Source organism: Capra hircus, chromosome 11 (assembly GCF_001704415.2).
Source record: "Capra hircus breed San Clemente chromosome 11, ASM170441v1, whole genome shotgun sequence".
In the NCBI taxonomy this organism is placed as follows: Eukaryota; Metazoa; Chordata; class Mammalia; order Artiodactyla; family Bovidae; genus Capra; species Capra hircus.
In genome coordinates, this window is record NC_030818.1 from 37197326 (window position 1) to 37221911 (window position 24586).

At 39.9% G+C, this 24586-nt stretch overlaps 1 protein-coding gene across 4 annotated transcripts in view; it reads left to right on the top strand.

Annotated features, from left to right (window-relative positions):
* The window catches only part of EML6 (echinoderm microtubule associated protein like 6), a 287813-nt gene that overhangs the window by 155754 nt on the left and 107473 nt on the right, over positions 1-24586 (top strand). For all 4 annotated transcript variants that reach the window (XM_018055247.1, XM_018055248.1, XM_018055249.1 and 1 more), the window contains exons 8-11: positions 589-790; positions 3621-3758; positions 4816-5072; positions 7537-7749. In XM_018055247.1, coding sequence (XP_017910736.1) covers positions 589-790; positions 3621-3758; positions 4816-5072; positions 7537-7749 — 810 coding nt within the window. The remainder of the gene's footprint in view (positions 1-588; positions 791-3620; positions 3759-4815; positions 5073-7536; positions 7750-24586) is intronic.

Genomic DNA, 24586 nt, shown 5'->3' on the forward strand with positions numbered 1-24586 from the left:
ATACTGGAGTGGGTAGCCTATCCCTGCTCTAGCGGATCTTCCTGACCCGGTTCTCCAGATCTGCTGGAGGGGATAGTCTGGGTTGGGAAGATCCGCTGGAGAAGGGTCCAGTGTCCTTGGGCTTCCATTGTGGCTCAGCTGGTAAAGAATCCTCCTGCAGTACGGCAGACCTGGGTTTGGTCTCTGGGTTGGGAAGATCCCCTGGAGAAGGGAAAGGCTACCCACTCCAGTATTCTGGCCTGGAGAATTCCATGGACTACATAGTCCATGGGGTCGCAGAGAGTCAGACATGACTGAGCACTTTGACTCACTTCACTTGCTGTAAAACCACATAGTTAGCCTAAGTCAGACAGGAAAGAGCAGTCTTTCCTTTACAAAACAGGTTACAAGGGGTGTGGTTGGGGCCAGCACACGGAAGGCAGTGGTCAATAATGCAGAGTGCTGTGTGGCTTGGTTGTCCACCCCCAGGCATTGTTTGGCTATGTTACCTTAGAGGCTCTCCTGCTGACAAGGTTTTAACTTCAGGTGTTTTATCTGTGAATGGTGTGGAAGTATGCTTTTACTTTACTCATGTATTTTCTTTGTCAGGCCTCTCTATCCGGAGTGTGTGCTGGAAAGCAGACCGCCTCCTAGCAGGGACCCAGGACAGCGAGATATTTGAAGTAATCGTGCGAGAAAGGGACAAACCAATGCTGATCCTGCAGGGTCACTGTGAGGGGGAGCTCTGGGCTCTGGCCCTGCACCCCAAGAAGCCACTGGCCGTGACGGGCAGTGATGACCGCTCTGTCAGGTGAGGCCCCAGCAGTGTTGCCGTAACCTCACACACCTCCCTGGGATGACAGATTGATTTTGCCCAAGCTTGCTTGTTACTTTAAGAGAAGGATAACCCACAGTGCAGAACCCCACAGTTTCCAAACAGAATGCTGAGACATTTTGCTTAACAACAGTTGGCTTCTTGATCTCTTTTTGTTGCTATCTTTCTTGGGCCCCATATTAAGTCAAGAAAATGTTCTTAGAAGTGAAAATACACTCCCACTGGTTAGATTGGCCTCCAGGTTTCTTTCAGTTGAAGATGTGAGCTGAGTTCACTTATCTGTGCTAAAGTCATATTTCCCCCTCATATCTTCTGTCCTTCTGGGGGCAGCTTAGCAGTTTCACAGCCTACTCACTTTTTATCAGTTTAGTTGGAGGTTAGCGATCTCAAATAGAACTGAAGTTCTGATTTTCGAAAGTCGTCTTTAGCATGAGAGTCATTAATTCTTTCTTTGTAAATTCTCATGTGGAATTTTGAGCAATGTCCTCAAATCAAGGGAAAGTGCTGGTTTCTAAGAAAATGTGCTGATTTTATTAGGGCCTCAGGGGTTCTTACTATGGATCGCTTGTTGTTTGAGAGCTCGACAGTAATAAAATGAGCAGAATACTATGCTTCCACTGTTCTTGTGACTGTTGAGAGACTGGAACATATGATTTGAAAGTGTGAGATGAAAGCTGTTACACTGAATCCAGCGTTTTTGTATTTACTACTGAACTTTAAATGTGCTCAACAATAAGCAGGCCAGAAAGAGAGTCCGTGGCAGTGAGAGGAAGAGACTGATTGATCAATTCATCGATGGATTACTGCTTCTAAGTTTGAATAGCTAAACAGGAGGACTGGACACGAGACCTAAGGTCATTACTCTCCCTCCCCACCCTTATTCTGTATTTTTGTGAATCCAGTCAAGATGCAGTCAGTATATTCATTAGCATAAATCCAAAGATAAATCCACTGTTCAGTTTGCACCCAGCACTAAAGTCTCATCAATCTAAAAATCAGTGAAAACAATTACAGCTATCTCTACGTGTGCTATAAATGTTTATTTGGCTTCTTACTTCCTTTACTTACTGCCTTCCTCTCTTCCTTTCCCTTCCGTTACTCTGAGCCAAACCAATGCCACCAAGTTATTCAACATCCAAGAAATGCAATTCATACCCCTCCAGATAGAAAGGATTTCAAGAAAGTTTTTAGCTTTTGTAATTTAACAACTATGTTGAATCTTAGAATTGTAAAGAGCCCTTACTGCCAGAATTTGTATTACTCCCTTTAACCATTAATTTGGCTAAGATATTAAATGGAATTTGACACTCTGCGTATTGAAATTTAGCAAGGGTATAAGTCATAACTGAGAAAAGTTAGCTTAGTGACTTTAAAAGGGTAGTGCAGTTTACTGAGGAGTGGTGGTTTCTTCATGCTAGTAGAGCAAAGCTTACATTGCTTAAAATAGTACACGGCTAAAAACAGCATGAAACTATGAATAATGGAAAGGGTATTGAAAGCATACCCTGAGTTTTAAGCTGAGTAGCACAGGCTGCCTCAGGGATAGGCAGACTCCACTGGGCAGCCCAACATGACAAGACAGGTGCCCCTGTCCCTCCTGATGGCAGGACGCACTTAGGAAAACACCACGTTTGACTTACTCTTGCCTCTTTATCGCAAGAGCTTAGATTCTCAGCCACCCTTGCCCCCGCCACAGATATTGTTGTTAACGTAATAAGAGAAGACTGCCTTTAAAGTGGTAACAGAAAGAGGTCACATACCACAACTGCAAGTCATATAGAAACTCTTATTCGAATCCTCAGATATTTAGTTCATGGTCTCTCAGTCTGAAGTGCTTGGATTAGGTGTTCTAAGAGCTGCCCTTACAAGTGACCTCTGTTTCTCCAGCAGTAGTCTGCTCATCAGCCAGGGGGCCCAGTGAAGTATTCCCCCTCCCCTGACCAAGAGGGGCCCTGTCAGTAGTGGGGCGCCAGGGATTTTTGAGGAGTTTTGGCAGATGCCTGTGTACAGCCAGCTTGGAATCCTCCTCAGCAGGGGTACCATTTGTTCTTCTCCATCTCAGATACTTTTTCTTGCTCAGGAGACCAACAAACATAATATGCGTTTTAGTCTATATTTACATAACACAGTTTCTAGAAGAAAACCCATATTTAAAAAACAACTAATAATAACAGCGAGGCAATGACACCCCAATCCAGTCCTCTTGCCTGGAAAATCACATGGATGGAGGAGCCTGGTGGGCTATAGTCCATGGGGTCACTAAGAGTAGGGCATGACTGAGCAACTTCACTTTCACTTTTCACTTTCACGCATTGGAGAAGGAAATGGCAACCCACTCCAGTGTTCTTGCCTGGAGAATCCCAAGGACGGAGGAGCCTGGAGGGCTGCCGTCTATGAGGTTACACAGAGTCGGACCCGACTGAAGCGACTTAGCAGCAGCAGCAGTAGTACCTCTTATCCTGTAAGTGTTATTAACACCCATTGGTATAAATCAGGAACAATTTTTAATCTCCAAAGAGAAAAGTATAATTTTGTATGAAGTAGTATGTAAAATTTCCTCATTTTTGAATCTCAAAATCTTTGAAAATATCTCGTTTTATTTCTTGCTGGATATTTCAAATGGAGAAAATCACCCAAAGATAGACCAAACACCTTTGCAGCTTCCCAGACATGCCGAGAGGAAGGAGACTGGTGTGATGTTACTGCATCCTTTTTTGTTACTATCACCGTGATGGACAGGCCTTTGGCCTTGGGCTGGCTGATGACTATGAGAAAGTGTTTTGTTTTGACTTTGAACTGTACTTAGGCTGTGGAGCCTGGCTGACCATGCCTTGATTGCCCGCTGTAACATGGAGGAAGCAGTTCGCAGCGTTGCTTTCAGCCCTGATGGATCTCAGTTGGCCCTGGGCATGAAGGACGGATCTTTCATTGTTCTCCGAGTCAGGCATGTACTACCGGTATTGAAAATGACATTAGAGATATGCTTCTGTTAAAAATTAATTCTCCAGGTCAGACTGTTTGCCAGGATCTCAGGAAAAAATGCATTTTCTGTTTTGAATAGGGAGATTCACAATCCCCCATCTGTAATTGCCAGATCTGAACACCGAAAATCTGAAGTTCTTTGGTAACTTATTTGGCAGCACAGCCTGACGCAGTGAACTGATGTGAAATTGTTTACAGTCTGTTAGTCTCCTTTTTTTCTAATGTAATTTTTTTTCTCAATATATATATTTTGTTGAAGTATAGTTGACTTATAGTGTTTCAGGTGTACAGCGAGGTAATTCAGTTACACACATATCTATTAATCTCTTAGTAGGAATAATCATGTATCATGTGATTTGCTGCAGAATATTAATGTGTTCAAAAGGGGTCGCTGCCCTAGCTCCTACGGGGCTATTGCATAATATATGTGAACCTTTCCAAAATGCAGTGAGTAATCAACTCCCAAGCACGTCTTGTCCTAAGGGTTTTAGGTAAGAGATTATGGGCTTTTAATGAGATGAGAAAAAGGAAGGAAAAGGAAAGCCACCTCTAATAGCACCAGATTTTTAGAGGTGAGCTTGAGTAAAAGATTTTTTTCCACCTATAATCACTAACAAAATGGAACATTTCCTATTTATTAACATCTAATATTATTTGTACTATACAAAAACTATGACCCACTCTTGTATTTCCTTCAAATAACCTTGGTTATTCTTTGGGATTACACACTTTGTAATTATAGAAAGGAAACGAAGCTATAAATTAGATACTGTATCTCACATAACAAATTCTATATAGCTTTAAAAATGCTGTTGACATGGTTTATTACACTAAATTCTCATTACCAGCTACACATAACTCATTACCAAATGGGTGAGCAACCTTTTCTTTCTTTGCTTAGTGATGTATGAGAAGATGGCTAATTACCAAATTTTCAGTGACACACAAACTTTAAAGCATGACTTGAGGTTCCTATCCCTAGATTTGCTATTTATCACTTTGCTTTTTTATTCTTTCAGAGATATGACAGAAGTGGTTCATATCAAAGATCGAAAAGAAGTCATTCATGAAATGAAATTTTCTCCAGATGGTTCTTATCTCGCAGTGGGATCCAATGATGGCCCAGTAGACGTCTATGCTGTCGCCCAGAGATATAAGAAAATTGGAGAATGCAACAAGTCTCTCAGTTTCATCACACACATTGACTGGTCTTTGGATAGTAAATACTTGCAAACTAATGATGGTGCTGGAGAACGGCTGTTCTACAAAATGCCATGTAAGTCACAAGGGCATTAAATGTTTGTGCAAAACATAGCTCTGAACCATGGCAGAAAATGTATGAGGATATTCTTAGGACCTGAGGGCAAGGAGTATTTTCTCAAACAAGACCCTCAGATCACAAACTCTCAAAGAAAAGATTCATAAACTGAAGCACATTAAAATAAAAAAATTATTCCTCAACAAAAGAGACCATGAATAAAATGAAAAGTCAATGCCTAGGTTGGGCATAAAAACTTGGGATTATTATAATGGACAAAGGCTATTCAGGTGACCTTTGAATAACATGGGTTTGAACTTCATGGATCTACTTCTGTAGATTTTTTTTAGGTAGTAAATACTAGAGTACTACATACTAAGAGATTGGTTGAATCCATTGATGTAGAACCATGAATGCAGATGGTCTGAGTTGTACATGGATTTTTGACTCCCCTGAGTGGTTCAAGAGTCAACTGTATACCTAGACTGTATACAGAGAATGCCTAAAGATAAGGAAAAAGAAAAATTACTAGGAAAATACAAAAAAAAACCCTGAAAATTTGAGGAACACAATCCTAAACTACTGTGATTACTTTAGTCTCTCTATGTATTCTTCATAATTGGAAGCTTTTATTATGTGATTACTTGGTGAAAAGTGCTAATTGGGATTAACAAAACCACACATATTATTTGTAACCCCCTCTACAACTTCTATAAGAAATTCATCTTATTTACATAATACTCATTTAGTAATGCTTAGTTTATAATACTAAAATGCCATAAATACAGATTTATGTATTATCAGTTCAGTCACTCAGTGGTGTCCAACTCTTTGCGACCCCATGAACCGCAGCACGCCAGGCCTCCCTGTCCATCACAAGGTCCCGGAGTCCATCCAAACCTAAGTCCATTGAGTCGGTGATGCCATCCAACCATCTCATCCTCTGTCGTCCCCTTCTCCTCCTGCCCTCAATCTTTCCCAGCATCAGGGTCTTTTGGAATGAGTCAGCTCTTCACATCAGGTGGCCAAAGTATTGGAGTTTCAGTTTCAACATCAGTCCTTCCAATGGACACCCAGGACTGATCTCCTTCAGAATGGACTGGTTGGATCTCCTTGCAGTCCAAGGAACTCTCAAGAGTCTTCTTCAACACCACAGTTCAAAAGCATCAATTCTTTGGTGCTCAGGTTTCTTTATAGTCCAACTCTCACATCCATACATGATTACTGGAAAAACCATAGCCTTGACTAGACGGACCTTTGTTGACAAAGTAATGTCTGTGCTTTTTAATATGCTGTCTAGGTTGGTCATAATTTTCCTTCTAAGGAGTAAGTGTCTTTTAATTTCATGGCTTCAATCACCATCTGCAGTGATTTTGGAGCCCAGAAAAATAAAGTCAGCCACTGTTTCCCCATCTATTTGCCATGAAGTGATGGGACCAGATGCCATGATCTTAGTTTTCTGAATGTTGAGCTTTAAGCCAACTTTTTCACTCTCTTTCACCTTCATCAAGAGGCTCTTTAGTTCCTCTTCACTTTCTGCCATAAGGGTGGTATCATCTGCATATCTGAGGTTATTGATATTTCTTCTGGCAATCTTGATTCCAGCTTGTGCTTCTTCCAGCCCAGCATTTCTTGTGATGTACTCTGCATAGAAGTTAAATAGGCAGGGTGACAATAGACAGCCTTGACATACTCCTTTTCCTATTTGGAACCAGTCTGTTGTTCCATGTCCAGTTCTAACTATTGCTTCCTGGCCTGCATACAGGTTTCTCAAGAGGCAGGCCAGGTGATCTGATATTCCCATCTCTTTCAGAATTTTCCACAGGTTATTGTGATCCACACAGTCAAAGGCTTTGGCATAGTCAATAAAGCAGAAATAGATGTTTTTCTGGAACTCTCTTGCTTTCTCGATGATCCAGCAGATGTTGGCAATTTGATCTCTGGTTCCTCTGCCTTTTCTAAAACCAGCTTGAAAATCTCAAAGTAGGTGTGAAAAAAGTAGATGTTTTTTCTGGAACTCTCTTGCTTTTTCTATCATCCAGTGGATGTTGGCAGTTTGAACTCTGGCTCCTCTGCCTTTTCTAAATCTAGCTTGAACATCTGAAAGTTCACAGTTCATGTACTGTTGAAGCCTGGCTTGGAGAATTTTGAGCATTACTTTGCTAGCATGTGAGATGAGTGCAATTGTGCGGTAGTTTGAGCATTCTTTGGCATTGCCTTTCTTTGGTAGTTTGAGACATTAGATTTAGTACAGTGATCATTTCTTTTCTCATATCTTGAGTTTTGAGCCTGTGCTTTCTTTAAATCCTGCTGGGGGAAAAAAATCACCAGTTCAGGAAAGAGATTAGAATTTATACTTTCCTTAGTTTATAAACATTTTAAAACAAAGGTTTTAGAGTTCTTGAGAAAAATGAATAAGTAAATTAGAACATGATTTTTATTTACATGTAGCATTATATTAAAGTGTATTGATTATTTTCAGCTGGGAAGTCTTTAACAAGTAAAGAAGAAATCAAAGGGATTCCCTGGGCTTCCTGGACATGTGTGAAAGGCCCAGAAGTGAGTGGAATTTGGCCAAAATACACTGATGTCACTGACATCAACTCAGTGGATGCAAATTACAACAGTTCAGTGTTGGTGTCTGGAGATGATTTTGGACTGGTTAAATTGTTTAAATTTCCTTGTCTCAAAAAAGGTAAGGCCAAAAGAAATGCTTCATTGAATGAAGATTTAATCTAGGATATATATATAGTATAATTAAGGCTTTTCTTGATGTCCACTAGTGCAGACTATTCATTTTATATTTGTATATATATTTACTCTTTAATACTTTTTAGTAAAGTTTTATATCTTCTGCTTTTGACATTCTGAAATATATGTGGTTTTGCAAATTTAAGTCAGCATTTGTTAACAGAGATACCACTCAACATTTTGTGATCCATAAACCTCACATTTCACATTTTAAACAAGTTATATTCTATTTTATTTGTATCTATGTAAATATAATAATTTAAATTATATGTTACATTAAAATATTGTAATTAAAATTCATTTATGCGTTACAGCTAATTATGCTTATACATAGGAAGCAAAGCTACTCCTTATAGACTTATTTAAAATAAAATCTGAAAGTGATTGTTCTGGTGATTATACACTTTGTGGACTGCTTCTCATAGCACTAATTTTGCACACCAGACTAACATAACTGGTGAAATTTTTATAGAATTATAGTTGATTTACAGTGTATTAATTTCTACTGTACAGAAAAGTGATTCTGTTTTATATATATATCGATATTGTATATCTATATATACATACAGGTAAATATACATTCTTTTAAAATTGTTTCCCGTTATGGTTTATCAATAGAGTATTGAATATAGTTCCCTGTCCAATACAGTAGGCCCTTTTTGTTTATCCATTCTATCTATATATTATAGTCTACATCTGCTAATCCCAAACTCCCAATCTGTTCCTTCCCCAGCTCCCCTCCCACTTGGCAGCCACAAGTCTGTTCTTTATGCCTATGAGTCTACTTATGTTTGGTAGATAAGTTCATCTGTGTCATATTTTAGATTCCGTATATAAGTGATATCACATGGTATTTTTCTCTTTCTGACTTAACCCCACTTGGTTTGGTGATCTCTAGATCCATCCATGTTGCTGCAAATGGCATCATTTCATTCTTTTTATGGCTGAGGAGTATTCCACTGTGTATATTACCCATCTTCTGTATCCATTCATCTGTTGATGGACATTTAGATTGTTTCCATGTTTTGGTCTTTGTGAATAGTGTTACTATGAACATTGGGGTGCATGTATCTTTTTGAATTGTAGTTTTGTCTGAATATATGTCCAGGAGTGGGATTGCAGGATCATATGGTAGTTCTATCTTTAGTTTTTTGAGGAACCTTCATACTGTTTTCCATTATAGTTGTACCAACTTACTTACCCACCAACAATGTAGAAGGGTTTCATTTTCTCCACACACTCTCCAGCACTTGCTGTCTGTAGACTTTTTAGTGATGGCCATTTAGTGTGAAGTGGTACCTCACTGCAGTTTTAATTTGCATTTCTCTAGTAATTAGCAGAATTGAACATCTTTTCATGTGCCTGGTGGCCACCTGTATGTCTTCTTTAGAGAAATGTTTGTTTAGATCTTCCACCCTGTTTTGTTGTTTGTTTTGTCGTTGTTGAGTTTTATGACCTGTTTGTATATCTTGGAATTTAAGCCCTTGTTGGTTGCACCATTTATAAATATTTTCTCCCAGTCTGCAAATTTGTCTTTTCATCTTGCTTATGGTTTTCTTTGTTGTGCAAAACTTGTAAGTTTCGTTAGGTCCCATTTGTTTATTTTCGCTTTGGAGAGACTGCTAACTGGTGACATTTTTGAGAGAGAAATCTGACTCAAAACCCTTTCTGCCCTTGCATCTCGTTCTTTTGTTTTATTGTTGTCACTTCAATTTTTCTGGCACCTCAGGCTTTGTAGAATGTGACTGAATTAATTATGTAATGATCCTGTCCTCTTCTTCCTTCAAAAGTTTAGGCAAATGCTATACACAGGTTTTTCTGAGACTCCCTGCCTGTACCCTGAAAATCTGATTTTGGGAAAGTAATCGGTAGGGATATGCTGTTGCCTAAAAACCCTTTCACTTTCACGTGAATGCTTTTTAAATTAAGCGTGGAAAGAGACTGAAAATGTAATCAGAAAGGTTTTTTTCAGCTAACTGGCAGTTTCGAAGCAGTGAATTTTGGTACAAAATTGAACATAAAGTGCATAGGAGAAACAACCGTCACTTACACTTGACAAGATGACCATCAGTTTAAAATGCTTGAGGAACAAGATGGCAGAGGAGTAGGTGGACGTGGAGTACATCTCTCCCCACGGATACATCAGGAATACACCTTCAGACACAGAACTGCATGCAGAACACCAGCTGAGAGTGGACAGGAGCACCTGATCAGCAGAAAAGAATTTATAGACCCATGCAAAACTCGGTAGGAAGAAGGAACTAGGGGAAAAAATGGGAGCGTTAGTAGGACTGGACCTGCCCTCGGCGGATGGGGGACCTGAAGCAGGGGTCCGATCCCCACATCGGGGCAGTTGTCTGAGTCAGTTGTCTGAGTCAGAGGAGAAACATTTAAGGCTGAGAGGGAAACAGCCTAAATGGAATGAGAATCAGACAGCCCTTGCCGCGGTCATACATACCCTCGATGGCATAGTGGCTGGAAGCTGGAGTTTAGGGATTGGGGAGCAATCCCAGGGCAAGGGCTGCTGTTGACTGTGGAGAGACAGATCTAGGGAATGTGAGGAAGGAGATTGTGGTGGGAAGTGCCTGTGGAGGAAAGTCGGCAGCCATGGAAGCAGGCTGATGCAGTTGAGTCATGAGTGGGGCAGGTAGCCATCACCATAGCCTCTCTCCCCCCATCACCATAGCTTCTCCCCAGCCAGAACCCCTGTGACCCAGGCAGCTGCACTCCCCCTACACCTGGCCCTCACAGGGGCAAACCCAAGTCCTTCAGGGCAGCCCCAGGAGCAAACCCCAATGGATGACCCATATCCAGAAGTGGAAATAAAACCACAATTGTAACCCTGGGACAGTGTGACTAAGGAGGAAGACCCAAAAGCCTCCCACCAGCTATACAAGATGCAGATTAAATCCACACGATCAACTAGGCAGACTCTGTGTCTGTGGAATATATAAAAGGTCATTGAGAGCCCCTGCAAAAGAAAATGCACTAGTTCTGATAGCTGTAGACATTGGAGACAAGATCACAGAATAGGAGCAGATTAGAATCTGAGCTGCCCCCACAGCAGGTCCAGAGATCAACACAGTGTTGGAGGGCTTCCTAGGCAGGTGAAGTGGACTGTGACTCCCAGCAAGGGAAAGGACTCTGACACCAGTGACTCAGGGAAAACATTTATTGTTCTTATGTTTTGACTTGTTCTGTAGATTCTTTTGGATTTTTTTTTTCTTTTTCCCCCGCTTCTGTTATAGTTGATTTTATTGGCACTATGAAATCTAACCAAGCTTTTAAGTTGTTTTTTTTTTTTTTTCCTCAGTCACATTTTTTATTGTTGTTATAAACCTCTAGCTCTATATTGGGCTTTTGTAGTTCTGGGGAGTTGTTTTCTTCTCTATTTTTAATTTTAGTTTTTTAAACCTATTATTATTTTTTCTGCATTTATTCCTTAGTTTGCTTTTCCTACTGTTCTTTTCCCCTTGCAGTTAATCTATAATATGTATATAAATCTTCTTTATCTACATCTATTTAGTTTGCATATCTGTTTTTTCTTTCTTTCTTTTCTTCCTTTCCTTTAGTCTCAACACATTTGATAGTTTTATTTTCATTGCTTTATAACCCAATTGGCACCGTGCTTTAGTCTTGTTTTCCACTTTGTGCTTTAGTTAGTTTTGCTCAGTTCAGTTCAGTCACTCAGTTGTGTCTGACTCTTTGTGACCCTGCGAGCCGCACCATGCAAGGCCTCCCTGTCCAGCACAAACTCCCAGAGTTTATCCAAACTCATGTCAATTGAGTCGGTGATGCCATCCAACTGTCTCATCCTCTGTCGTCCCCTTCTCCTCCTGCCCTCAATCTTTCCCAGCATCAGGGTCTTTTCAAATGAGTCAGCTCTTCCCATCAAGTGGCCAAAGTATTGGAGTTTCAGCTTCAACATCAGTCCTTCCAATGGACACCCAGGATGACCTCCTTTAGAATGGACTGGTTGGATCTCCTTGCAGTCCAAGGGACTCTCAAGAGTCTTCTCCAGCACCACTTCTCAAAGCATCAATTCTTTGGTGCTCAGGTTTCTTTATAGTCGAACTCTCACATCCATACATGACTACTGGAAAAATCATAGCCTTGACTAGACAGACTTTGGTTGACAAAGTAATGTCTCTGCTTTTTAATATGCTGTCTAGGTTGGTCATAACATTCCTTCCAAGGAGCAAGCAAGTCTTTTAATTTCATGGCTTCAATTACCATCTGCAGTGATTTTGGAGCCCAAAAAGATAAATTCAGCCACTGTTTCCACTGTTTCCCCATCTGTTTGCCTTGAAGTAATGGGACCAGATGCCATGATCTTCGTTTTCTGAATGTTGAGCTTTAAGCCAACTTTTTCACTCTCCTCTTTCACCTTCATCAAGAGGCTCTTTAGTTCTTTACTTTATGCCATAAGAGTGGTGTCATCTGCATATCTGAGGTTATGGATATTTCTCCTGGCAATCTTGATTCCAGCTTGTGCTTCTTCCAGCCCAGCGTTTCTCATGATGTATTCTGCATAGAAGTTAAATAAGCAGAATGACAATAGACAGCCTTGAGGTACTCCTTTTCCTATTTGGAACCGGTCTGTTGTTTCATGTCCAGTTCTAACTGTTGCTTCCTGACCTGCATACAGATTTCTCAAGAGGCAGGTCAGGTGGTCTGGTATTCCCATCTCTTTCAGAATTTTCCACAGGTTATTGTGATCCACACAGTCAAAGGCTTTGGCATAGTCCATAAAGCAGAAATAGATGTTTTTCTGGAACTCTCTTGCTTTGTCCATGATCTAACAGATGTTGGCAATTTGATCTCTGGTTCCTCTGCCTTTTCTAAAACCAGCTTGAACATCTGGAGGTTCACAGTTCACGTATTTTTGAAGTCTGGCTTGGAGAATTTTAAGCCTCACTTTACTAGCATGTGAGATGAGTGCAATTGTGTGGTAGTTTGAGCATTCTTTGGCATTGCCCTCCTTTGGGATTGGAATGAAAATTGACCTTTTCCACTCCCATAGCCACTCCTGAGTTTTCCAAATTTGCAGACATATTGAGTGCAGCACTTTCACAACATCATCTTTCGGAATTTGAAATAACTCAGCTGGAATTCCATCACCTCCACTAGCTTTGTTTGTAGTGATGCTTCCTAAAGCCCACCTAATTTCACATTCCAGGATGTCTGGCTCTAGGTGAATGATCACACCATCATGATTATCTGGGTCGTGAAGATCTTTTTTGTACAGTTCTTCTGTGTATTCTAGCCACCTCTTCTTAATATCATCTGCTTCTGTTAGGTCCATACCATTTCTGTCCTTTATTGAGCCCATCTTTGTATGAAATGTTCCCTAGGTATTTCTAATTTTCTTCAAGAGATCTCTAGTCTTTCCCATTCTATTGTTTTCCTCTATTTCTTGGCATTGATCACTGAGGAAGGCTTTCTTATCTCTACTTGATATTCTTTGGAACTCTGCATCTAAATGGGTGTATCTTTTTTTTTTCTCTCTTTTGCTTTTCATTTCTCTTCTTTTCATAGCTATTTGTAAGGCCTCCTTAGACAGCCATTTTGCTTTTTTGCATTTCTTTTTCTTGGGGATGGTCTTGATCCCTATCTCCTGTACAATGTCATGAACCTCTTCCATAGTTCATCAGGCACTCTGTCTATCAGATCTAGTCCCTTAAATCTATTTCTCACTTCCACTGTATAATCATAAGGGATTTGATTTAGGTCATACCTGAATGGTCTAGTGGTTTTCCCCACTTTCTTCAATTTCAGTCTGAATTTGGCAATAAGGAGTTCATGATCTGAGCCACAGTCAGCTCCCAGTCTTGGTTTTTGTTGACTGTATAGAGCTTCTCCATCTTTGGCTGCAAAGAATATAATCAATCTGATTTCACTGTTGGCCATCTGGTGGCCAACCTACACATATCCATGTGTAGGGTATTCTCTTGTGTTGTTGGAAGAGAGTGTTTGCTATGATCAGTGTGTTCTCTTGGCAAAACTGTATTAGCCTTTGCCCTGCTTCATTCTATACTCCAAGGCCAAATTTGCTTGTTATTCCAGATGTTTCATGACGTCCTACTTTTGCGTTCCAGTCCCCTATAATGAAAAGGACAACTTTTTTGGGTGTTAGTTCTAAAAGGTCTTGTAGGTCTCCATAGAACCGTTCAACTTCAGCTTCTTCAGCATTACTGGTCGGGGCATAGACTTGGACTACCATGATATTGAATGGTTTGCCTTGGAAATGAGTGATTATTCTGTTATTTTTGAGATTGCATCCAAGTACTGCATTTCAGACTCTTCTGTTGACTATGCTGGCTACTCCATTTTTTCAAGGGATTCCTGCCCACAGTGGTAGATATAATGGTCATCTGAGTTAAATTCACCCATTCCAGTCCATTTTAGTTTGCTGATTTCTGTCAACATTTACTTTTGCCATCTCCTGTTTGACCACTTCCAATTTGCCTTGATTCATGGACCTAACATTCCAGATTCCTATGTAATATTGCTCTTTACAGCATCGGACCTTGCTTGTATCTCCAGTCACATCCACAAGTGGGTGTTGTTCTCCATCCCTTCATTCTTTCTGGAGTTATTTCTCCATTGATCTCCACTATCATATTGGGCACCTACCAACCTGGGGAGTTCATCTTTCTCTGTCCTGTCTTTTTGCCTTTTCATACTGTTCATGGGGTTCTCAAGGCAAGAATACTGAAGTGGTTTGCCATTCCCTTCTCCAGTGGACCACATTCTGTGAGACCTCTCCACCATGACCCATCCATCTTGGGTGGCCCCACATGGCATGGCTTAGTTTCACTGAGTTAGACAAGGCTGTGGACCATGTGATCAGATTGGCTAGTTTTCTGTGATTGTAGTTTCAGTCTGTCTGCCCTCTGATGCCCTCTCTCACTGCCTACCATCTTACTTGGGTTTCTCTTACCTTGAACATGGGGTATCTCTTTACGGCTGCTCCAGCAAAGCGCAGTCATTGCTCCTGACCTTTGATGTGGGGCACCTCCTCTCAGGCACTCCTGCACTGTGCAGCCGCCACTCCTGCCTAGTTTTGATCTGGTAGATATAATTTGCCAGGTCAATCTATTGTACTTTTTTTTTTTGTTGGACTGTTTTGATTTTGCTTATGGGTGTATATGTATATGTGTATATTCAGTCACACTTTTTATTGTTGTTATAAACCTCTGCCTCTATGTTCGGCCTTTGCAGTTCTGTGAAGTTTTCCTTTTTTTTTTTTCTTGTCTATTTATTCTTCTTTGTTTTTCTTTTCTCTATTTTATAATTTTAATATTTAATTTTCTTAAACCTATTATATTTTTTCTACATTTATTCCTTTGTTTGCCTTTCCTACTGTCCTTTTCCCCCTGCAGTTAATCTTCATGTATGTAAGTCTTCTTCATCTACCTCTATTTAACTTTGCATATCTTTTCTTTCTCTCCTTTCCTCTCAACATATATGTTAGTTTTGTTTTCATTACTTTATTTCCCACTTGGCACCTTGCTTTAGTTTTATTTTCTGGTTTGTGCTTTAGTTTTGTTAAGTGGTAAATATAATTTTTGATTTCCTTTGTTTGCTAGGTCAATCTATTTACTTTATTTTTGTTGGACTGTTTTGACTTTGCTCATGGGTGTATATGTATATGTGTATATCTATTATTTTAATTATTATTTGCCTGATTTGTCTGGGGTTCATCTTTGGTTTCTTGTTCTTGGATTTTTGTTTTAATCTCACTTAATGCCATAACAAACCATTTGTGGAATCTTGGTTCCCAACCAGAGGTCAAGCCCTGAGCTTTTGGAGTGGGAGCACTGACTCCAAGACTGTAGACTACCAGAGAACTAAGTCTAGGGGGTATCAAATAGTGAGAACTCACACAAAGGAAACCACTGTAATACAAGACCCAGCATCACCCAATCACCAGTAACACCCTGTGCAGGACCCCTCATCTAAAGAAACAAAACAAAATATAAACCCAATCATCAGCAGACAGGATTACCACCTCACTCAGCCTTGCCCATCAGAGGAAAACAAACAAACAAAAACTTGGCACAAATCTCACCCTATAAGAAGCTTAGACAAACCACTGGACCAATCTTAGAAGGAAGAAACCAAAAGGAAGAAACAATTCAGCCTTGAAGCCTGGGAATAGGAGACCTCAAACCCAATAAGTTAAAAAAGTAATAATGAAAAGGCAGAGAAATACTACACAAATGAAGGAAAAAACTAGAAACACAGAAGTCCAAATAAATGAAGAGGAAATAGGCAACCTACCTGAAAAAGAATTCAGAATAATGATAGCAAAGATTATCAAAAACCTTGAAAGCAAAATGGAGAAAATGCGAGAATCAATTAACAAAGACCTAGAAGAATTAAAGAATAAACATGCAGAGACAACACAATTACTGAAATTAAAAATATTCTAGAAGGAATCAATAGCAGAATATCTGAAGCAGAAGAAGGAATCAGTGAGCTGGAAGATAAAATGGTAGAAACAACTTGTGAAAAGCAGAATAAAGTAAAAAGAATGAAAAGAACTGAGGACAGTTTCAGAGACCTCTGGGACAATATCAAACACACCAACATTCGAATTATAGGGGTCCCAGAAGAAGAAGAGAAGAAAGGGTATGAGAAAATTTTTGAAGAGATTATAGTTGAAAATTTCCCCAACATGGAAAATGGAAATAGTCAATCAAGTCCGAGAGGCACAAAGAGTCCCATACAGGATAAACCCAAGAGGAAATACACCAAGACACATACTAATCAAACTAACAAAGTCTAAACACAAATAAAGAATATTAAAAGCAGCAAGGGAGAAGCAACAAGTAACTTGCAAGGGAAACCCCATACGCTTAACAGCTGATCTTTCAGCAGAAATTCTGCAGGCCAGAAGGGAATGGCAGGATATATTTAAAGTACTGAAAGGGAAAAAATCTACAGCCAATCTATTACTATACCTGGCAAGGATCTCATTCAAAATTAATGGAGAAATCAAAAGCTTTTCAGATAAGCAAAGTTAAGAGAATTCGGTACCACCAAATCAGCTTTACAACAAATATTAAATGGATTTATATAGTCAAGAAATACAAGAGAAGAAAAAAGATCTACAAAATCAACCCCAAACAATTAAGAAAATGGCAGTAGGGACATATATATCAATAATTACTTTAAATGTACATGGATTAAATGCTCCAGCCAAAAGACACAGACTGGCTGAATGGATACAAAAACAAGATCCATATATATGCTGTGTACAAAAAACCCACTTCAGACCTCAAGACACATATAGACTGAAAGTGAGAGGATGGAAAAATATATTCCATGCAAATGGGAAGCAAAAGAAAGCTGGAGTAGCAATCCTCATATCAGACAAAATAGACCTTAAAATAAAGAAGATTATAAGAGATAAGGAAGGACAGTACATAATGATCAAGGGATCAATCCAAGAGGAAGACATAACAATTGTAAATATCTGTGCACCCAACATAGGAGCACCTCAATACATAAGGCAAACACTAACAGACATAAAAGGAGAAATTGACAGGAACACAATAATAGTAGGAGACTTTAACACCCCACTCACACCAATGGACAGATCATCAAAACAGAAAATTAATAAGGAAACACAAGTCTTAAATGATACATTAGGTGAGATGGATCTCATTGGTATCTTCAGGACATTCCATCCAAATGCAGAAGAATACACCTTCTTATCAAGTGCACATGGAACATTCTCCAGGATAGACCATATCTTGGGTCACAAATCAAACCTCTGTAAATTTAAGAAAATTGAAATCATATCAAGCATCTTCTCCGACCACAGTGCTATGAGACTAGATATCAATTACAAGAAAAAAACTGTAAGAAACAAAAACACATGGAGATTAAACATGTTTCTAAATAACCAACAGGTTCCTGAAGAAATCAAAAGGGAAATAAAAAAAAATTTCTAGAAACAAATGACAATGAAAACACAGCAACTCACAACCTATGGGATGCAGCAAAAGCAGCCCTAAGAAAGAAGTTTATAGCAATACAGTCCTACCTCAAGAAACAAGAAAAACACCAAGTGAGACAGCCTAACTTTACATCTAAAATAACTGGAAAAAGAAAAACAAACAAACAAACAAAAACAACCCAGAATTAGTGGAAGAAAAGAAATCATAAAGATCTGAGCAGAAATAAATGAAAAATAAGTGAAAGAAACAATGGTAAATATTAAAACTTAAAGTTGGTTCTTTGAGAAGATAAACAAAACCAACAAACATTTAGCCAGGCTCATCAAGAAAAAAAGAAGAATCAAACCAACAAAATTAGAAATGAAAAAGGAGAGGTTATAACAGACAATGCAGAAATACAAAGGATTATAAGAGACTATTATGAACAACTATATGTCAATAGAATGGATAACCTGGAAGAAATGGACAGATTCTTAGAAGAGCTCAATCTTCCAAGACTGAACCAGGAAGAAATAGAAATTATGAACAACCCAATTACAAGCACTGAAACTGAAGCTGGGATCAAAAATCTCCCAAAAAGCAAAAGCTGAGGATCAGATAGCTTCACAGGAAAATTCTATCAAACATTTAGAGAAGAGCTAATGCCTATCCTTCTGCTACTGCTACTGCTAAGTCACTTCAGTCGTGTCCGACTCTGTGCGACCCCATAGACGGCAGCCCACCAGGCTCCCCCGTCCCTGGGATTCTCCAGGCAAGAACACTAGAGTGGGTTGCCATTTCCTTCTCCAATGCATGAAAGTGAAAAGTGGAAGTGAAGTCGCTTAGTTGTATCTGACCCTCAGCGACCCCATGGACTGCAGCCTTCCAGGCTCCTCAGTCCATGGGATCTTCCAGGCAAGAGTACTGGAGTGGGGTGCCATTGTCTTCTCCACTATCCTAAAACTCAAAAAAATTGCAGAGGAAGGATCACTTCCAAACTCATTCTATAAGGCCACCATCACCCTGATACCAAAATCAGACAGACAACACACAAAAAACAAACCTACAGGCCAATATCACTGATGAACATGATGCAAAAATTCTCAACAAAATTTTAGCAAACAGAATTCAGCAACACATCAAAAAGCTCATACACCATGATCAAGTTGGGTTTATCCCAGGAATGCAAGGATTCTTCAATATACACAAATCAGTCAATGTGATACACCATATTAACTAATTGAAAGATAAAAACCATATGATCATCTCAATAGATGCAGAAAAAGTCTTGACAAAATTCAGCACCCATTTATGATTAAAACTCTTCAAAAAATGGGTGTAGAAGGAACCTACTTACACAGTAAGGGCCATATACAAAAGTTCTCAATGGTGAAAAGCTGAAAACATCTCCCCTAAGATCAGGAACAAGACAAGAGTGTCCAATTTCCCCACTGTTATTCAACATAGTTCTGGAAGTCCTATCAATCAGAGAAGAAAAAGAAATAAAGGGAATCCAAATCAGAAAAGAAGAAGTAAAGCTCTCACTGTTTGCAGATGACATGATACTGTACATAGAAAACCCTAAAGATAGTATCAGAACATTACTAGAGCTAATCAGTGAATTTAGAAAAGTTGCAGGATACAAAATCAATACACAGAAATCACTTGCATTTCTATATACTAACAATGAAAAATCAGAAAGAGAAATTAAGGAATCAATCCCATTCACCACTGCAACAAAAAGAATTAAATATCTAGAAATAAACATACCTAAGGAGACAAAAGAACTGTACAGAGAAAATTATAAGACACTAACAAAAGAAATAAAAGATGGCATAAACAGATGGAGAGATATTCCGTGTTCCTGGGTAGGAAGAATCAATACTGTGAAAATGACTATACTACCAAATGCAATCTACAGATTCAATGCAATCCCTATCAAATTACCAATGGCATTTTTCACAGAACTAGAAAAAAAACTTCACAATTCATATGGAAACACAAAAGACCCTGAATAGCCAAAGCAGTCTTGAGAAGGAAGAATGGAGCTGGAGGAATCAACCTTCCTGGCTTCAGATTATACTACAAAGCTACAGTCATCAAGACAGTATGGCACTGGAACAAAAACAGAAGTCCAGACCAATGGAACAAGATAGAAAGCCCAGAAATAAACCCATGCACCTATGGGTACCTTATTTTTGACAAAGGAGGCAGGAATATACAATGGGGCAAAGACAGCCTCTTCAATAAATGGTGCTGGGAAAACTGGACAGCTGCATGTAAAAGAATGAAATTAGAACACTTCTTAACACCATACACAAAGATAAAATGGATTAAAGACCTAAATATAAGACCAGAAACTATAAAACTCTTGGAGGAAAACAGGCAGAACACTCGATGACATAATTCAAAGCAAGATCCTCTGTGACCCACCTCCTAGAGTAAGGAAAATAAAAACAAAAGTAAACAAGTGGGACCTGATTGAACTTAAAAGCTTTTGCACAGCAAATGAAACTATAAGCAAGGTGAAAAGACAACCCTTGGAATGGGAGACAATAATAGGAAATGAAACAACTGACAAAGGATTAATTTCCAAAATATACAAGCAGCTCATACAACTCAATACCAGAAAAACAAATAACCCAATCAAAAAGTGGAAAAAGACCTAAACAGTCAGTTCTCCAAAGAAGGCATAAAGATGGCTAACAAACACATGACAAGATGCTCAATATCACTCATTATTAGAGAAATGCAAATCAAAACCACAATGAGATATCACCTCACACTGGTCAGAATGGCCATCATCAAAATGTCTATAAACAATAAATGCTAGAGAGGGTGTGGAGAAAAGGGAATGCTCTTGCACTGTTGGTGGGAATGTAAATTGATACAGCCACTATGGAAGACAGTATGGAGATTCCTTAAAAAACTAGGAATAAAACCACCATATGACCCAGCAATCCCACTCCTAAGCATATACCCTGAGCAAACCAGGGTTGAAAAAGACACATGTATCCCATTGTTCATTGCAGCATTATTTACAATAGCTAGAACATGGAAGCAACCTAGATGTCCATTGACAGATGAATGGATAAAGAAGTTTTGGTACATATGCCCAATGGAATATTACTCAGCCATAAAAGAACACATTCAAGTCAGTTCTGATGAGGTGGATGAACCTAGAACCTATAACACAGAGTGAAGTGAGTCAGAAAGAGAAAGGTAAATATCGTATTCTAATGCACATACATGGAATTTAGAAAAATGGTTCTGAAGAGTTTATTCACAGGGTAGCAATGGAGAAACAGACGTGGAGAATAGACTTATGGACATGGGGAAAGGGGAGGAGAGGGTGAGATGTATGGAAAGAGTAACATGGAAACTTACATTACCATATATAAAATAGATAGCCAACGAGAATGTGCTGTATGGCTCAGGAAACTCAAACAGGGGCTCTGTATCAAACTAGAGGGGTGAGAGTGGAGGAGGGATGGGAGGGAGGTTCAAAAGTGAGGGGACCTATGGCTGATTCATGTTGAGGTTTGACAGAAAACAACAAAATTCTGTAAATCAATTATCCTTCAATTAAAAAAAATTTAAAAAAGAAAGAAATGAAGAGAGTAGAATTTAGGTCTGTTTGATACAAAAAATTTTTTTAAATTAAATGCTCAAGGCACAGCATTACTTCAACATGCCTAATTCAAACTGTTCTCTCTCACCCTAACAGGTCTTTTGAGAAATAGGGCATGTCTTGTTAGATTGAGTAATGTACTTGCAGAAGTTAAGTAACCAGAAGGTATCTGGAAAATCAGCATTCAGAAGAAACATCCTGAGGGTCAGAAACAATGCTATTGGTCTCAAGTATCAGGACTTGACAATCAGTGAGAGTTGGTGTTTTTTATATATCACTGAGCCTTGTAGGGTGGATTGGATTTAGCAAATAGCAATGGAAATGTAGGCGAGGGATGAGGTGGGAGGTATGGTGAGTAGTGCTATTTGTCAAAATGAGATCCTCTTATATATAAAACAACCCGGAGGATGAAGGGGGCCAGAAGACATCTGAATGAACAAGGAGAGGTTGACAGCCAGAGTGACAGTACGTGAGAGTAATAAAACCCACCCACATGTTCTCATGGCAAATTGACTTGTTCTACTTTTCCTGATACAGAGTTTATACATCTTGTAATTTTGCCTCAAGTCATTTAGGCCTCTCATGGACTTTTTGTGCCAGAACTTCCAACCGAGTAGTTTATAACAGTGTTGCTGATGAGAATGGTAATAGTTGGTACAACTTGTCTTCCTTTAACCAAGGTACCAGTGACAAGTATTCCCCCCGCTTTTGAACCTGTGAACAGGCAAATAAGAGTGGGGGCTGATGACTATGAGAGAGTATGGAGACTGAGCAAACATTACAGTTTTCCATTGTGATTAAATAAAACTCACAATCAAGTTAATTGACACATTTACAATTGTATGTGCATAGTATTCTCTTGCATAATAATTAGACATAAATGTTCTACAGCTAATGAAAATGACTACAATTTGTATTATTGTTGGCTTTGCTGATAACTTTTGGTAAAGAATCCACCTGCAACGCAGGAGACCCCGGTTCGATTCCTGGATCTCTGCTGGAGAAGGGGCAGGCTACCCACTCCACTATTCTTGGGTTTCCCTGGTGGCTCAGCTGGTAAAGAATCCGCTTGCAATGCAGGAGACCTGGGTTCAATCCCTGGGTTGGGAAGATCTCCTGGAGAAAGGAAAGCTACTCACTCCAGTATTCTGGCCCAAATTCCATGGACTGTGTCGTCCATGGGGTTGCAAAGAGTGGGACACGACTGAGCGACTTTCACTTTCACACTTTCGCTGTATTATCGTTATATAGCAGAACCAATTTGTTTTCCTCATTTTGACAGTTATTAAATCTTAATATAATTAAGGTCATTACTGATGATTTTCCCTGATGTCATTTAGACCAGCAGTCCCCAACCTTTTTGGCACCAGGGGCTGGTTTTGTGGAAGACCATTTTTCCAAGTACTGTGGTAGGGGGGGAGGTTGTTTCAGTTTTGCCCACCACTTACCTCCTGCTGTGCAGCCTGGTTCCTAACAGGCCATGAACTGGTACGAGCCCAGTGGCCTGGGGGTTGGGGACTCTTGACATAGACAACATCCTGTTTGACTGTCAACCCCCAGACACTGACATGAGATAAAATCCAAAGCCTTGCTTATTGACATTTGTCATGTCTTAACACCCTTGGCATCTACCCCTGCAAGGGCAGGCTCAAGGCTGAGGATCTCCATGTTTCATTTGTGTGCTACCCTTCTGTTAATCCTTCAGACACACAACACAGATACACACGCACCACAGAGTCCTAGAACAACTACCTCCTATGCCAGGCCTGCTGGATACTGTAAGACTTGAGTTGCAGAAACTGTAGACCTTGGAAGGAAAAGTGCTGACCTTCAGTAGAGCTTAGATAAGCTTGATGCAAGAACAGAAATATCAGCATGACTAGAGCTTGACCAACGATGGGAGAGTTGTGCAGTGTGAGGCTGGAAGGGCAGTGGGGCCAGGCATGAAGGGCCTTAAAGCAACCATTAGAAATGTGGGTCTTATTCTAAGTGCAATGGAAAACTATTGAGATTTTAAATGGAAGAGTGACACGACCAATCTATGTTTTTAAAATACCACTTTGTGGAGAAGGCAATGGCACCCCACTCCAGTACTCTTGCCTGGAAAATCCCATGAACGGAGGAGCCTGGTGGGCTGCAGTCCATGGGGTCGCTAGGAGTTGGACACCACTGAGTGACTTCATTTTCACTTTTCACTTGCCTGCATTGGAGAAGGAAATGGCAACCCACTCCAGTGTTCTTGCCTGGAGAATCCCAGGGACGGGGGAGACTGGTGGGCTGCCACTGACACAGCTGAAGTGACTTAGCAGCAGTAGCAGTTGATATAGTGTGGAGTGGAATAGTGAAGAGGAGGCTTCAAGTAGAGATTATCACAAGAGCCTGAGTGATAGAGGATGTAACTTGGACAAAGATGTCAGGAACGGATGTGAAGAGAGGTAGTTGAGCCTAGAAAACAATGTAAAGTTAGACCTGAAGATCACACTCGTGGATTGGGTGTGGGACTAGAAGGAAAGAGAGGGATTGAGGATGACTCCTAAATTTTAGTTTTGATCAATGGGCTGAATGCTAGTGCCATCTACAGAAACAGGAAAATGAGAGAGTAAAAGGGTATATATGTGTGCGCGTGTTATGGTGGTAACAGAGTAGGAAGGGAAGGGTAAGCTCCTGGTTTGTCCATGATAAGTTTGAAGCAACTATTAGACATCCAAGTGGGCACTGCACACAAGCTGTCAACACTCTGGGGAGAGTTCAGTCAGGGCTGGAGCTGAATGTTTGGCAGTAGTCAAGGGATTATCAACAATATTTAAAGCCAAGGAGAAAGAATCAGTAGAGAGATGAGAGCTGAGGGCTGAGCCTTCCTTAGGGTTTGGGAGGTTTTGTAAAGCCACTCAGTGTCTTAAGGAAAACCTTGGAACAGATGGATGTGACCTTCATGTATTCAATAAATATTTAAGTGCTATTCTAGAGGCTGGAGATAGGTTCAGCAGAAATCCCTGGAGCTCTTGTCCTACTGAGGAGACATAGTCGATAAACAAAACAATAAAAACACATCTGTTGGTGAGAAGTGCTATGATGAAAAATAAGGCGCACAGTGGGAGTAGTGCTCACATGGGGCAGTAGGGTGTCGCTGTTTTAAGCAGGAGTGGTCAAAGCAGGGCTCACTGATACAGGTTCATATGACTAGGAACCTGAAAGAGGTG